The 17,774-nt window shown below is 35.7% G+C and overlaps 2 protein-coding genes and 1 pseudogene across 2 annotated transcripts; 1 reads left to right on the forward strand and 2 right to left on the reverse strand.

Annotated features, from left to right (window-relative positions):
* Positions 1-4,331: 4,331 nt before the first annotated feature.
* LOC120615829 (trace amine-associated receptor 8-like) lies at positions 4,332-6,928 on the reverse strand. The gene is given in 3 exon segments (XM_039879074.1): positions 4,332-5,117; positions 5,379-5,498; positions 6,887-6,928. Coding segments are annotated over 3 exon segments (948 nt in total).
* Positions 6,929-7,896: 968 nt separating this feature from the next.
* On the forward strand, positions 7,897-8,928 carry LOC120615830 (trace amine-associated receptor 7a-like). The gene has a single exon (XM_039879075.1). It carries the CDS (start codon positions 7,897-7,899, stop codon positions 8,926-8,928), a length of 1,032 nt encoding a protein of 343 aa, XP_039735009.1.
* Positions 8,929-16,027: 7,099 nt separating this feature from the next.
* LOC120615838 (trace amine-associated receptor 6-like) lies at positions 16,028-17,218 on the reverse strand (annotated as a pseudogene).
* Between the last annotated feature and the right edge of the window lie 556 nt (positions 17,219-17,774).

Here is a 17,774-nt window from a genome sequence, read left to right on the forward strand (position 1 = left end):
AGGAAAGTGTAGACAAAAATTTTCCAATAAAAAGGTTGACAAAAATGCTACTTTAATATTTGTAAATTAATGACATAATGTACACCAAGAAAAAATAAATGAGAATGAATAGCTAGGGTTTTCAGACCTTTGTCAGCAGATAGAAACAGTGCAAAGAAATATTATGCCAGCAAGAAGGAGAGACAGAGTGTGAAAGACAGAGATGAAAGCCTAGCTTCTTGTGGTCTGGAAGTGGGAGTAGGGTGGGAGGCGTGGAGCTTATTCCAAGAAGAATCTGGACAAACCCTAATCCTAATAAATTCGTTTATAAAGCAAAGAGCTAGATATCTTTCAATTTTTTTTTCTTTCCCATCTCTTATTTGGTTAAAGTAAATGTCTGGCAATTACTTATTGATTTCCCAAATTATTTAACCTACTTGATATTTCTGATACCCAAGTTTTCTAAGAACCACAATCCTGACTCATTAATAATTTTAATAGCAAAGGTGGTATTTTAGTAGGCAAGCCTTTTGCCCTTGAAAACAAACCAGGGCAGCATGTGGTCAATTCAAAGCATTTAAGATAGCGCAGTCTGTTCTAATGGAAGCAGATGTCCAAAAATCAACTATGTAGGAAAAGCAATACAATGTCTATTTTAAAAAGAAAAAGATTTTTCTGGTTTTTCTACTTTCTTTCTTTTTTCTTTTTCTCTTCTTTTTTCTTTTTTTTTTTTTGCTACACCTTCAAAACTTATTAGAAGACTCTACATTATTTTATACTGTTTGTTTGAGGTTATTCTATGAAGAAAAACTTGCCATGAGCTAAGATGGTACATAAGTTGGAAGCTCTTCCTCAGGCCTCTAAAATTTTTGCACACATATGATGCTTCCTATCTTGCTCATAAAACCATCTTGAGTAAATACATTTGCATCAGATAAAGATCAAGATTAGGCAGCAATCGTGTTTCCCCAGGGGTTATTCTAACACCAAGGGCAGGATTTGGAGGCAAACTTTGGTTGTCTTGCATCATCTAAGTTTTCACACTCATATCAACAGTTGATCCTCAGCTTTCATGTTTTGAACTTTTCTAGGACATTTCTAAAGTAAAAGTCCACTAAATAAACCATTTCCCAAATGACTGAGAGTGTGAGACAGTTCTCATTATGACAGAGGTAGGAGAAAGATGTGTTAATGATCTCTATGATCCTCCCAGTACCCTAACTCAGAAGTCTCTTAACAAGAGCAAGGGGAGAGAAGTGTTGTGTACTCTCATCTCTTTTGATTAGAAGCTCAAGGAAACCAAATACAAAGTGAGGGCAAAGTGCTAAACAAGAAATGAGCAGCAGTTGGTAGTGATAACATACAATCAATGTATGAATATGTATCTAATAACAGTTTCTGCCTTTCTTCAAGTTAGTGTATAATGGAGTCAGTTATCAACTTCATTCTTTACATAATTCATTTGTGTTTAACAATTATTCTTAGATATATGTAAACCATTTATGGAATGCCTTGTGTGGTGGGTGAAATGATACGTTATCTTTTCTTCAATCACAGCCTCCAAATGAACTCTATCAAATCATCTTTTGTCATGCCTTCATGAGATCTCAGGCAGACCTCACAGATGTCCAGTCACTCTGAGTGTTAAAAGATTTTCATGATGGTCTACTCCGTTTGAATACTACAATCTATCTCTAATTGAGTATCCCTGTCCTCCCTGTGCCCGGTGCTACGAGGGATCTAAACTTAAAAAGCCTAGTTTTAGGAAAGCGGCATGTTTGATTTTTCATTCCTTATCCCATCCACCTTTTCTTCTCTATTCCACTGGGAGAAAGAGAGAGTAAGAGAAAAGGAGTATAATCATTTGGTTCCAAATTTGGTCTCCTGCTGCCTTTACTTGGTGGGCATGACGTACATCACCTGTGTAGTGAGCCTTCCAATAGTGTCCTTGTCATGCAGTGCTTGTCTGGGTTTTTCAGTCTTCTCTGCAGGAGGCATTCAATTCCCAGGTTCCTGTGATTTTTGTGATCAGCACTGTATTGATTTACCCAACATCTTCCTCAAGTCCTGTGTGATGTGTCATAGACACATCGTGCACCCTAAAATGAAAGTCCTGCCAGGAAGGCCCAGCCTGACGGGCTCCACATGTCTGTTAGCCCACAAGAAACTCATACATCTTTGCACCTGAAACAGTGAAAGTATAGGCTTCTTTCCCTGCAGGCGCATCTCTTCCACACCATCTCTCCAATTCTATGTGCCTCTGTTCAATATCAACCGAGGGCAGATCAGCGAGACTATTAAATAAGCAGATAAAGAGAGACCAAACCTTGAGTTAATTTAGCAACAGTGCAATACTGTGAGACATTTTTAGACTGGGACTTTTATCTAAATCTTTCACTTAATTTTATCTATGTTTATCCTCTATACTCTAAAAATAAGGTATATCATATCATTTTTAAATTTGTTATAGCTAATCTGATCTATTACGGATAGTAAGTGATAAAATGAAATTTTATTTATAGACTGTTACGCTACTAATCTACCTATTGTCTTCTAATCTGTGAAGCTCAAGTCTCCATTTATGGATATTACTCCTCTTGAAAAAAAAAATGTACACACTCCTGTCCGCTTCCACAAGACCAAACATGATGGTAGCACCATCAAAAGTTCTTTTACCCTTAAAATTGTCTCCTTTTACAATGTTTATCTCCTCAGGCTATGGGACTACATGCGTGTGTGAAGACAATGTTATAGAAATGACCAACACCAGGTACTGGCCTTGTGATGGGAAATGAGTCTTCTGTTCACAGGACTTAGCATCTCTGACACTTTTTCCTTCCTCAATAATATAGTTTAAAATGTGTTGTCCGTATTACCTACAAAATTACTTTCCTTGAGAAAAATACGATGTAAAATACATTTTTTATCTTTAGCAATGCCTGACACAGGCACTTTCATAATGCTCAATATCTGTTTGAAAGCAATAAAAAGTCTTAGTGAAAACAAATTAGAAAAAAATTCATTATCATTTTAACTGGGCTACTCTACAGATAAACCAAAAAAGAAAAAGAAAAAGAAAAAATGTTTAACATTATTTTACAACAATTTAGTTTCATACGTGAAATACTCCAGATGTGTAGTCCAAAATAACTTTTGTTGAATTAATAGTGTAAAATATTCTGGGGGAAAAATGTAAAATTAGAACACACATTGTTTATACTCATTTTAATAGATGTATTTTGCAGTATTAGCATAGAATTTTTGACCCCACAAAATTCCTGGGAAGTGAAATACACACAGATTTTTTTAAGTGAGAAAATTCGGTGTAGAAATAACCACTGCTGATGATAATTGATGATTTTTCCACTTGCAAAACTTCTGGCAATGTCTGTAATCGACACCTGATCCCAAAGCAGATTTATTCGTCCCAAAATTTACAAGTGAACATTCTGAGATTCTGCCCAGCCATTAATCAGGAGAGACTTGCCTGTTGCACCAAAGCTCATGGAAGGTACAGACATTAAAAGAACAAAAAGAAATAGTCACAGAGGAGCAGCAAACAAACAGACCCTTGGATAGTGTCATCAAACCTGGACTCTGTCTGTTATGGGCTGAATCATATCCCACAAAATGTATATGTCAAAGTCCTAACCTCCCAGTACTTCAGAAAGTAACCATACCTAGAGATAAGGTCTTTTAAAAGGTAATTAAGTTAAAATGAGTTTTAGGGTGAGCCCTACTTTAATAAGACTAGTGTTCTTATCAAGAGAGTAAATAGGGTTGCAGACACACACGGAGGGAAGACCAGGTAAGGACGCAGAGGGAAGATGAAAGGGGGGTTCCTCAGAAGAAATTGGACTTGTTGACACCTTGATCTTAGAGTTCTAGAGCCTAGTATTGTGAGAAAATAAATTTCTCTTTTTTCAGCGATCCCATTTGTGCTTTTCAGTTATGATGACTCTGGCAAAGCGGAACAGTGTGGCAAAAAAAAGGAAGAAAGACTTTCTGAAGATAAATGAGAGTTCAGCATCACAGAGAAGATGATGAGAGATTTCACAACTAAAATGAAATTAAGAATTTAATTACATTAGAAGAAACTGTAACCTGTGGTAAGGATGTGTATGGAGCATTGAGACTGTTGACATATGTAAAGCCACTTTATCATTTCTTATTTAGTACAGTAAATACCTCTACAATAGTTTAAGAGAGACACCTTCTCATGACTTTGTTCCTGGCTAATCTGAAAACTATTTCTCCAATTTTGAAAGGTTTTATGAATTTCTTATATTTAATTTCATCATAAATTTAAAATTTTGAAAAGATCCTTAAATTTCTTAACTTAGTGCTTACATTTATTCTGAAAATAAACTAATGGTTGATGAGCTGCCTTTTAGACGTTTCCCACTTAAAATGACTTTTATAGCTTTCCTAAACCAAGGATAAAATAAAGCATAAGTCAAAGGATTCATGGCTGAGTTATAATAGGCACACCAACAGCAAATCTCATAAATATAAGTAGGGGTCATGAATCCCATAAAATCATCAATAAACGTATCAATTGTATATGGTAACCACGAAATCATAAATGCTACCACTGTCACCCCCAGGGTTTTAGCTGCTTTTCTTTCTCTCTTGGCCTCTCTGACTTTGTAACTCTCTGAGGATCATTTTGATTTACTACCAATATTTTCAATTTTTATAGCTTGTTGTTTAGCTATAAGAAAAATCTTACTATAAAGAATGATCATAACAAGGGTAAGTAGGAAAAATAACAGAAAATCTACCAAAACCCAGTCTTGATTTACAAAAATTTGACAACCACCTACACAGTTGAGAACACTTACTAATTCTTCCATCCCATCGTCACTGACACCTGTGTAGAACACAGCACCACTATATACAATGGGCAGGATCCAGGAGATGCTGATGCAAATTCCTGACACAGACACCGTGAACTTGGTAGGATAGAGCAGAGGGTCAGTAACAGCAATGTATCTGTCGATGGTGATGAAGCACAAGCGGAAGAGAGAAGGGTAACAAAATGTGGCATCACAGCAATTGTAAAGGGTACAAAATCTGGCTCCAAAGTACCTGCAGCTCTCCATGGTAGGAGGCATGGAGCTCATTCCAAGAAGAATCTAGACAAACCCTAATACCAGTAAATGCATTTATAAAACAAAGAGCTAGATATCTTCGAAATTTTTCTTTTCTTTTCTTTTCTAACCAGCTCTTAGTTGGTTAAAGTAAATGTCTGGCAATTACCTGTTGGTTCCCCAAATTATTTAAGCAGCTTGATATTTCTGAAACCCAAGTTTTCTAAGAACCACAGTCCTCACTCATTAATAATTTTAATATCAAAGGTGGTATTTTAGGGGGTGGCTCCATAGTGTAGTTGTTACCATGTCGGCTTTACACTCAGAGGGTCCTGGGTTCGCTTTGCAGGTGGAGCCACGGACCATACCCCTGGTGGCGCGAGACCCCAGGTACACGCCAGGAGTGTATTGGAGTAGATGCCCTGCCTTCAGGGATTCAGTTGTAAAGGGGAAATGGCAACAACCATAGGTCAGGGGTGGAGGTCGGGGGGTGGGGGTGGGGTGGGAATTAAATAGGAGGAAATATTAAAAGAAAATAAAATCTTCTAAGAAAATCAATCAATCAATCAATAAAAATCAAAGAATACACAACCTGGCTTTAATACTTACTTTGGAGTTTCAGTCAAGACAATAAGGCGTTGACCTAAATATAGATATAGAAATTAATGGATTAGAATAGTGTCCAGCAATAGAGACACACATATATGGTTGAATGGTTTTTGACAAAAGAACAAACATCATTTACTAAAGAAAGAACAGTCTTTTCAAGAAATGCTGCTGGAATTACTGAATATCCAAATAACTTTTATCAATAATAAAAAATCTCACTCTCTCCATCACAACATATTGAAAATTAATATGAAAAGAATCATAGGCCTATAAGAACTAAAATTATAAAAACTCTAGAAGAAGCAAAGAAAAAAATAGTTGTAACATAACAAATTTATAAGTTGGTCTTCATCTGAATTTAACTTTTGAATTTTCAAAAAATAATGAAATAAAAAGTCCAATATTCATAACACATATTTCTAGACAGTCAACTCAATAATAAGTAAACTTTAAAATTCATTAAAAATGGGCAAAATGTTCATGGACAGTTCACCAAAGTGGATACATTAAAGAACAATGATAACATAAACAGATTCTCAACATCATCATTCTTAAATTAAAAATGAAATACTACTACACATTATCCACGATGGTTAAAATAAAGAGAAAGGACAGTGCCAAGTGTTGAAAAGGACTTGAAGCAATTGGAACATTTATAGATTGCTGATGGGAGTACAAAATGGTACAATTACTTTAGGAGACAGTATGTAGAAGACAGTATATAGTTAAACATACACTTCCCATATGATCCAGCAATTCTACTCCTAGGTATTTCCAAAAATAATAATAATAATAATAATAAGAAGAAGAACATATGCCTATGCAAAGAATTGTATACAATGCTCATACCAACACTTTTAATAACAGCCCCAAACTGAACACAAGTGTAAAAGCCTATCAACAGCTACATGGATAAAATAATTGTGGTATATTAATACAGTGGAATACATTTTAGCAATCATAAGGAATGAACTGCTAATATACCTAATAAATGCCACGGTCACGGACCTGGGAGGAAGCACCTTGTCACAGAAGTTTATGTAGTGTATGATGCAATTTAGGTGAGATTTTTAGACCAGGGAAATTACTCTGCAGTGATAGAAAGGGTATCAGTGATCGCCGAGGGTAGAAGAAGGGAAATATGGGAAGAGGTTGATTGCAAAGGGCTCAAAGAAAATTACTGAGGTGTTAGAACTATTTCATACCTTGATTGTGGAGGTGGTTACGAGTGTGGTTACATTTATCATTTCGGTAACCTGAATAAAAAGAAATCTAATTATGAGCGGTGAATACATAATGCAATATATATATGTATATGCCTTATTGCTAAATAGTACACCTGAAACTTACTGGATTTCATTAAGCAATGTCACCATGTATAAATAGATAAATAAACAGATAAATAAATAAATGAGTAAATAAATAAATAAAAAGATAATCCTGATTTTTACATAAAAAATGTGAAATTTTAAAATATAAATTATACATTATATAAAAAAGCTGATTTAAAAATGACCAGAAATCATTTATCAGAAAAATCTTTCTTATAAAATCCTTTTAGTAAAAATAAGTAAAAATAAATAATATGGCTTTCAAATTTTAGACAAAAGATTTTAAAGTAAAGGACTATTTCTATTTCCATTTCTTTTTCATGGAAAGGTCAGATGTCATCAGGATATCAGAAAGCATAAACTTCTCTTTAACATAAACATAATCATTATTTAAAGTTCCTTTTCTTGCACATTGCACTATGGGGATTTAAGCTGAAGGGCTTTGGGTATTTGAAATTATTTAGCTACTTTCCTGAGGGGACGGAGTGTTTGGGGTGTAATTCTAGCTCAGATAAATTAGGAAAAGAAAGCTAATAAAATATGGCATTCTTACATGCATCATATAACCACCCTTGGAAGACTAATACTTCTCAGATATGTACCAGGTAATGCAAAGAAAGATTTTTTTTTTTAATTTAAACAAACAGAATTTGGGTAATGATAAAAACTAACTACTTATTCAGTTGGAATAGATTTTATGAGATAAAGGTATGAATCAGTTTCTAAACATGAAAATAAGTATTTGTACTTACAAAGAAATAGGGACAAAATGTACTGGCAATTATTGACATATTGTAAATACCTCTTTTTTACAGGTATTTTTAAATACCTTTTAAAAAGGTATTTAAAGATAATAGCTTACTCAGATGTCAAAACGGAGAATCATGGGCAGTGATTTGCCCCCTCCTGCAGCTGCGCAGCTCTGCTTCGAGAACCTGAATGGATCCTGTGTCAAAATTTCCTACTCGCTTGGACCCCGCCTGATTCTGTACACAGTGTTCTGCTTTGGATCTTGGCTGGCTGTATTTGGAAACCTCTTGGTGATTATTTCGATTCTTCATTTCAAGCAGCTGCACTCTCCAACCAACCTTTTGATCGCCTCCCTGGCCTGCGCTGACTTCTTGGTGGGAGTGACTGTGATGCCCTTCAGTGCAGTGAGGTCCGTGGAAGGCTGCTGGTACTTTGGGGAGAGTTACTGTAAATTTCACTCTTGTTTCGATGGGTCATTCTGCTATGCTTCCATCTTACACTTATGTTTCATTTCTCTGGATAGATATATTGCAGTCAGCGACCCTCTGCTCTATCCAACCAGATTCACCATATCTGTTTCTGTCATGTGTATTGCCTTCTCCTGGCTCTTTTCCATTATTTATAATTTTACCCTTCTTAGCACAGGTGCAAATGAAGTTGGACTGGAGGAACTAGTCAGTGCTCTCACCTGTGTGGGAGGCTGTCAAGTTGCAGTGAATCAAAGTTGGGTATTGGTAAATTTTCTATTATTTTTCATACCCACGCTTTTGATGATCATTGTTTACTCCAAGATTTTCCTCATCGCTAAACAACAGGCTAGGAAAATGGAGAGTATGAGCAATAACACTGTGGGATCATCAGATAGCTACAAAGACAGAGTGGCCAGGAGGGAGAGAAAAGCAGCAAGAACACTGGGCATCACAGTGATAGCGTTTTTGGTTTCATGGTTGCCATACATCATTGATTCAATAATTGATGCCTTCCTAGGTTTCATCACACCCACATATATTTTTGAAATATTAGCTTGGATTGCTTACTATAACTCAGCAATGAACCCCTTGATTTATGCTTTATTTTATCCTTGGTTTCGAAAAGCTATGAAGCTAATTGTCACTGGTCAAGCCTTAAGAGAAAATTCCTCAACAATAAATTTATTTTCTGCGTAGGTTCTGGTTTTAGACTGGGAGGAGATTGAAAATAGATTCTCAATGGACTCACAATGGGGAAAACATTGATCATTAATTTGCAAGATCTTCTTAGGTAAAATAATTGAATTAGGCTTCAATTTTGACTCAAACACTTAAATTCAGGTTCAATGTTCTTTGGTAAATATAACATTAAAATCTGATTGTAATGGAAATAACTCAGCCTTGGAGCAAGAAAAGACTGGAATGCAATACCAACTGTGACATTTAACACTGTGATCTTTGTTGCTTTGTTCTCTGGTCCTCACTATATTACTCTGTTTAATAACTCCTCTCTTGTAGTAGTCTTGAGAAAATGTAAAAGAATATGTAAAGGATCTGTATATACTCATCACCTAAATCCTGCCTTTTATTACTTTATATCAGTTCAATCCTGGCTATATCAGTATAGTAACTTTTTCTAATCCTGTTTTGCAAACTACAGAATAATCCTACTGCCATTTTAAAGATAAGGAAGCTACGTCGTAGTATTTAGGAATACTTATGAATATTATAAAGCTTCAGGATTCAAACCAGTACTTTTTGTTTGATGCTGGTTTTATATATTTATACTTGTCTTTCCTTTCTTCGTAGCCTTTCTAACATTTTAGACAAATCAATTGATTTTACTACTTCCTTTCCTAGATCAACACACTAACTTGTCTAGTTTTATAAATGTTTGAAACTCCTGTTGTAAAAGACACGAGCTACTGTCCTCATTATTCTTTTCTGTGAACTACTCTGGTTGTGTGGGGACTAGTCTACAGGCCTTTGCTTCAATGAACATTATTAAATGTTTTCCGTATGCAATACATGAGCTCCAGAACCAGAAGGATCTAACAAGAAAAACAGTTTCAACCTAATCATGATTTATCTATGTTTATGGACACTCATTCTGTGCTTGGAACTGCCTTGCCTGCACTTAATCTTCACAACTCTATGAGCAAAGGAATGTTATTATTTCCCTTGTGAAATGAGGAATCTGAGGCATAAAGAGGTAAGTCACATGCCCAATGTAGCATACATGTTTAACAAGAGAACCAGTATAAACACCCGAGGACCAGAGAGTAAGTGTCATAACGACGAAAGATTCTTCCCTTTACAAAAGATCCCACTCTCTAACTGTAGGAATTAAAGGTTAAAAAAATTTCCCATATCAAAAGTGCTATGTTTTTTTTCACATTTGCCTTGCCACTCAGTCATTAGACTGTGATGAAGGACTCACAAAATATTAGAACTGAAAGGTATCTTCTAAATAATCTATTCTAAACCATGCCTTTTTTTAGGTGCAAGCTATGGCTTAATTACCCTGAGCAAGGTCAGACAACTAGAGTCTCATGAATTCATGTAGAGGGCTAGCCACACTCCAGTGGTGTCCATCTGTCCACGGGGCCTGGATGGGTCCATCCTCATCTCCTCCAATATCTGGTCACGGCGCAATTTCTCCTTTCTGAGGATTTTCCCTGAACTCTTCTCCATTAGATCTGACATATCTGGTCCTATAGATTTATGGCCTTCTATTTTATATATAGAAATCTCTCAAATAGCTTCAGGGGTTCTATAGGATTTCAATTATAGTGACAATTTTAACTAGAATTATAATTCTGTTTTTTTAAAAAAAAAAATCCTTCAGAATTTTAAAAGCTTTTCTCTAATGGCTTCTAAGAGCTAGTATTGATAAGAAGTGTGAGGCTAGCATGATGTTCATTCCTTTGTCTTAAATTAACTTCCTCCCTCTGGCCCCTGTCCTAAAGCTTTTTAAGATTTTCTCTTTATATTTGTCTGAATGTGTTCCCTGTATGTTTTTCATTTGACCACTTTGCACTTGGTGGATACTTTCAATTGGAAGCCTTAGACCTTTCTTTAACCCAGAAGGAACTTTCTGAACAATTTTTTTTTGTTTTCTTCCTTTTATTCTTTGATTGCTCTTTCTGGGATTTAGAATTTCTCTCAAGCTCTATTCATGAGAATAGCTCTTACTGTTCTAGTAACCTCCACTGAGTGTATTTTGCGTTCTATTTTTGTCTACTCTGTTTTTTTTAGTCAATTTAATCCCATGTCACTTTTTTTTTTTAGTTATGCTTTTGAAGTCATTTCAATGGGACTTCATTTAAGATCAATAAAACTATGTGCTCAGTTATGTTAACTGGGCTGATCTTCAGACGGAGATACCAATTCAACCATTCCAACTGGGAAAGTGTTGAAATGTTTAAATACTAGTTGAGAAATATCTATTACCCTGAACTCTCTGCAACAACTTGTGTCCTTATCTCTTGCTTCTTTTCCCCAAACTCCAAAGGTTCCACATGATCAATTCAACTGAAACATGAATGCAAGACTAAGGAGGGCACCTGCAGGGCCTGCTCTGTCTCTTAGAAAAGCGTCCATCCTGATTGGTCATTGCCCACATTTTGCCACATTGTTTTTTGTTTTTTGTTTTTTTAGTGCTTTGAAATATCAACCTTTAAAATAAATCAGAATCAAGTGTTCGTTTTTTGATGAGAAATTGTCAACGAATTAATTTTTGGTCATGAAAGTTTAAATAGGGGAAACTTAAGAATGTATTCAAAACTACTAAATTATTATTTATTGATTATTTTCTAAGAAACGAAAGAGATTGCTCAAAGTGTATGGTTAAATGGTGTGAAGTATTCCTCAAGTTTTTTCAGAAAAAGCATGAAAAATGAGACTCTAGTCACCAGATTGGTTTTCCTTAGGGAGAAATTTGTACTCTTGGTGCATTGAATATGCCACTAGTTTTGGAAAAGTCTGCACTGGTGCTTCACAGACGTAAAATGCCTTCACTACCTTATAAACTAGTGCATGCTGACTTGCTCTCTTGACACTTCTGTTTCAATTTTTTAAAACCCCGAAGGCAGATTGCATAGCTTTCCATGTGGTTCCTGGAATTGAAAATCTCGTATAAAAGTGAATTCTAACTCAGATGAAAACTTTAAAGTTACACCCAGTTTAGCACTTTTATCTTTCCTATTCCAGTCAAAGCTATCTAAGCCTAGGTTTTATGGTAGTGTCCTATAGTGGCGCGGGAGATAATTCTGCTATTACAGTTTTTTTTCCCTCTCTTCTTGTAATGCCACTCAGGCTCCATACGAGAATAGAAAGGGAATATGGAGGATGAGAATATTAATAGTGGGACAAAAGATTTCTCATGCCCGGTGGTATCTTACTCCATTCTGCACAATGACCTGAATGAGCATGCACGAAAATATAGGCTGTGTTATGAAGTACATGTGAGACTCACATGGGTGACTCATTTTGGGAGAGCCTGCCTGATGCCTAGTTCTCTAATGTGGGTGAGTCGCTGCAGTTGACCTCTTTCAACTTCCCTTTAGAGTCTATGAGTAGAAAACTTACAGGCTTTTACTTCTGGGGTCCCTTTGTCCAGGGGATCACTCCACAGATGAAGGTATAGGTGAGATGATTCAAGCGCGACTCCCTCTTTAAATCTGCTTATTCAATAGACTTGCAGACCTTCCCTGTGTTTATGCTGAGCAGAGGCAAGTAGAATTGGAGAGAGATGGCTGGGAGGAGAATTGGGCCAGAGAGGGAGAAGCCTATGCTGTCACTATTTCAAGTGCAAAGAGTCATTAGTTTCATGTGGGCTAATACACACATGGAAGCCAGTCAGGCTTGGCCTTTCTGGCCAGCCTTCCATTTTAGAGTACACAGTTTAACACTTTGACTCTGCTTTGTGTTCAGGTACTTCTTGCCTCTCATGCTAAGAGACAAGAGTACAAAACACTTCTCTCCCCTTGCTCTCATTAACAAACATCTGAGTTCGTCTACTGGAAGGAACACAGAAATCATTAAGGCATTTTTCTGCAATGTCTGCCATTGTGTCCTAACAAGGCCTATCTCACACTTCTATACACTTGGGAGATGATTTACTTAATAGACTGACGCTCTTTATAACTTTTAAAGAGATAACATAAAGATTAGAAAAAAATACAAACGGAAGGTGAAAGAATGACTCGATACCTCCCATAGCTCCTGACACAGCAAATAATTAATATTAGAGAAGAAGAGTTGGAGGATCTTAAAGATCTGCTGCAAATATTTACATTAAAAATACTTAAGATGTAATTCTTAAGATACTTCAATCACTTTCAGATGTAGTCCCTAAAATATAACAATGAAGCTAGTTTTGCTTCATTAGATAAGAAAAAAATATCTCAGCTATATAAACTCAAAGATATTCTGTGAAAATAAAATGAGACGCATGGACAGACCTAATTTCAATGCTGAGATGAGAATAGTGATGTTTTTTGGTAATAGCAATTTTAATGTATATATATCATCACGAATATTAAAACAATAGAAATAAACTACAAAGTAAATTACCTCATACATATGCACTGTGCATTACATATAAAGTTAGAGTTTTAAAGGCCTATTGAAGTATATATATATATATATATATATATATATATATATATATATATATATAAAGGGGTCATAATTACATACACTGTTTTACAATCTGGGCTATAGATTTTTGGTTTTGTTGTTTTTAGTCACAAAATATATTGTGGTTGTTTTTCCATACCAATGTACACAAACTTTCTTTCAGTTTTTAATGGCTTCATAACATTCCCTTACATCGGTAGAACATTATTTGTTTAATTTATCCTAGATTGATGTAGGTTTTTTCCAGTTAATAATTAAAGCATTTACAATGAATGTCTTGGTCATGTTTGCTTCCTTGCCTGGCTCTTTTCTTAGGATTACTTGGTGGAAATAGAAGTACAGAGTCATGCGACACATATGATTTAAACATTTATACAAATATTTTAATCCATCCCAGAAAGGAGAAACTAAATTATATTTTCCCTAGATCTATATGAGCGTGTTCAACTCTCAGGGGAGTGCTCAGTTTCCCAGACGCTAGTTAACATCAAGTATTGTTGACCTTTCTAATATCTGCCAATTTGATATATAAAACTCTATTACATTTTAAAATTATTGTACTATTGGCATTTTAATGTGTTTTTTGGCCATTTGATATTTTCCTCTGAAAAATGGCCTATTCGTCCGTTTCATGTAATATTTATTGCTTCCTTACTATTTTGTGAAAAGCTTACACTTTTAAATCTATTAACTCTTTTTCATCATGTATGCTGCCAATGATTTTTCCCAACTTTGTCTTTTTTTCCCCTTAATATGACTGTTTTCTTTTGAAGTTTAAATATTTAAATTGAGTGCATGAATTTCGGTGGGTTTTCGGTTATAATTATACCAGTGAAAAATTACAAAAGCTATGTTTTCTCTATTTTTTAACATATGAAAGAAATCAATTTTGGTTTTCGAAAATGAATGAAGCAAGATGCTTAACAACATAGTGTCCCAAGATTAATGACGCATCAACATTTCTAAAAAATCCATCTTTTTCCCATAACTTACAATACATTGTAATTTTTATAATGGACAATGTATAAACATTGGGTAGTGTTACTAGAAAAAAAAATGACAGAAAATTGAAGTCAATCATGCTGATAGGTAGAACAACACACCTCATGGAATAAGAAAACAATCATTCAAGAGACAATCTCTATTGCAAAATTCTACCATTTGCTGCTGGTTCTTTCCATGATCAGAAAATACGTCCCCAACATACAAAATATGAATCTTGTCCTGAGTCAAAATGGCTTGTGTATATGGCTCAGAGACCTCGAGGAACTCCAGAAACACCGACGCTCAGAAATAAGCAGCTCAAAATGGAAGCAAAGTTACCAAGTCCACAAAAACACAAGGAATACAAAATTGTCACAGGAAACACAAAATCAGGAAACCTTTGAAAATGACAGAAAGGTAAGCTTGGTAGGCAAGGTAAGAAAGATACGGGAGGCTTGCAAAGATAAAATAATTAACAACTGACAGAGCAGGCAAGTGTGCAGAGTTGAGGAAACTAGAAATGATGAGCTTTGTGTTCATCACTCTTAGTACATACATTTCTAGCAAATGCTAAGAGAAGTTCAATTCACCAAGAAAGAGAAAGCATAAAGGTTATGCTGTGGAAATTGAGGTACCATTTTCCCTCACCAATTTAATGAATCATTACCATGCACTGTATTTCATATCATAATTGTTGAGAAATTCCCATTATGTAACCATATTAACTTCAAATCTTTCAAAATATCAATTTAAAATTTAGGCTTATTTACACATTAAGTTATGGTTGATAAACTCTCATTTATTACTTGGCACTTATAAGTTTTATTGTTCTTCTAGACACAGGGTAAAAAAATCATCAATCAAATGATTTAGAGCAGAATTAGAATTACTGAACCAGTAAAATACCTCAAACATAAGAAGGGATTTTAAAACCCAAAAACCAATCAGCGAATGAATCAAATACATGTGGTAACCATGAGATCAAAAACACTAACAGTGAACCCAGCGTTCTAGCTGCTATTCTCTCTCTGTTAGGTACCATGGACTTACAATTCCCTGATAATGTAGCTATGTTCTACTAGTAGTTTCAATCTTTTTAGTATGTTTTCCAACCCCACCCCACCCCCACAAAATATATTGACTCATCTTAACATGAGAAATATGAAAATAATAGAGATTTTATCAATATCCAGTTTGATTTGCTACAAGCTGACACCACCTATGGAGTAGAGAGCACTTACTAATTCCTCCATTCCATCCTCATGGGCACCTGTATGCAAGGGGCAGGATACATGAAATACTGAAGCAAATTCCTGACACAGACACCATACAGACATTAAGCATAATAGATTGACTGCTACTCAAATAGTTTCCCTGGGGAAAATAAGCAAAGCAAGCGAAGGAATAAAAAAAAAAAAAAGCAACAGCTCCATGAAGTCAATCACAGAGAGATTTTTGACAAGTTGAGAGTGAGTAGAAGACTTTGTAAGGAAAGAAGAAAAGAAATCAAAGAAAACAAAGATGTTTTTAGGTTCGCAAGGGAACAGTCAGTGGAATAAAAAAGAAAATAGAGGGAGGGAAGTGTCTGCAGGGGTGGGGTATGGGGAGCCTTGCAGCACTTAATGAATAGAATTTAACATTTATTAGTCAAATAAGTATTTTGGGGGAAGTAACAAGGAAGTACACATTTTAATATAATTGAAAAACATTGATTTACCCTATTAAAGTTGAAGAATATGTTTTTCTTTATAATAATAGTTGATAACTTGATTTTCAAAAACTCATATCATTTGGACAGTGTAAAGATATCTTCAACTATCTCAATCATTTGTTCAAAGAACAAATTCATCGTGGATGAACCGTGTTTGAAAACCTCACCACTTACAATAACTTTTATGATTTTTCTAAACCATAGGTAAAATAAAGCATAAATTAGAGGGTTCCTGGCTGAGTTTTAATAAGCACAGCAACAGGAAAATTCATGAGCATAGGTAGGGGTTATGAAGCCCATAAATGCACCAATTAGTGAGTCAATACTATAAGGTAACCACGAAATCATAAATGCTACCACTGTCATTCCCAGGGTTTTAGCTGCTTTCATCTCTCTCTTGGCCACTCTGGATGTATAACTATCTGATGATGATTCTGTATTGCCAGTAGTATTTTCAGTCCACTTAGTCTGTTGTCTAGCCACAAGAAAATTATTACTATAGAGAATGATTGTAACAAGGGTTGGAATAAAGAAGAATAGAAAAATCTATCAACACCCAGTTTTGATTTACAACTGTCTGACAACCTCCTATGCAGTTGAGGGCACTAGCTAATTCTTCTAGCCCATCCTCATAGGTGCCAGTGTAGAAAACGGCACTTCTGAATGCAATGGGCAGGATCCAGGTAATGCTGATGGAAATTCCTGACACAGACACCGTGAACTTGGTAGGACAGAGCAGAGGGTCAGTAACAGCAATGTACCTGTCAATGGAGATGAAGCACAAGTGGAAGAGAGAAAAGTAACAAAAGCCACATCACAGCACCAGTGGAAACACAGAAGCTCTGCCCGAAGTACGAGCAGCTCTGGACGGACCTGACCATGCTGAAGGGCATCATTGTGACGCCCACCAGAAAGTCAGCGCAGGCCAGGGAGGCGATGAGAAAGTTGTTTGGAGAGTGCAGCTGCTTGAAATGTAGGACTAAAATCATCACCAAGAGGTTTCCAAACAGGGCCAACACAGCCCCAAAGCCAAACAGTCCATAGAGAACCAGGCGGATTCCGGGTGAGTACGGGGTTTTCACACAGGATCTGGTCACGTTTTTCGTAGCACAGCTCTGCAGCTGCAGCTGGGAGTGAGTTGCTGCTCATGAAGCTTCTCTTTACATTGGGAGAATTTGGTCCTTTTTGATTATCACGAGAACTATGAGATTCTAACTTCAATATTCCTGAGGGAGAAAACATAAATACACCAGGATGATTGAGGAAATTATCAGCTATTAGTACTCATGTTTTCTTCAATTTACCAGTTTTTATTATAAATCTCAAATGTTTAACAAAATATGATCCAACAAAAATTATAGCTACGAGTGTACTGGAGATTCATTTCAACTAATGAGTGTTCTCCTTCATCTGATACAGATTCCTTTTAGTCAAAAATATGTGTTTTTATTTTTTACCTCCAGAATTCCTCTTTGCCACAGGCACTGATCTAGGAAGGAATTATAAGGCTGAAGGATCAACTCTCGTCTGTTTCTGGGTTGTCTGACTATGTTCCTGCCTAAAGCATGCAGTCCTTCCTCCTAAACAGATGCCAAAATGGACAAATCCCTACGTGGAGTCCTGGTAGTACAAGGTGTGAAATTGAAAGATGATTTTTAACAGCGATTATCAAGAAACTTATTCCACAAAACAGCTCTTTATGTTA

This window comes from Pteropus medius, unplaced genomic scaffold, assembly GCF_902729225.1.
Source record: "Pteropus medius unplaced genomic scaffold, Ma_sr-lr_union100, whole genome shotgun sequence".
NCBI classification, from domain to species: Eukaryota; Metazoa; Chordata; class Mammalia; order Chiroptera; family Pteropodidae; genus Pteropus; species Pteropus medius.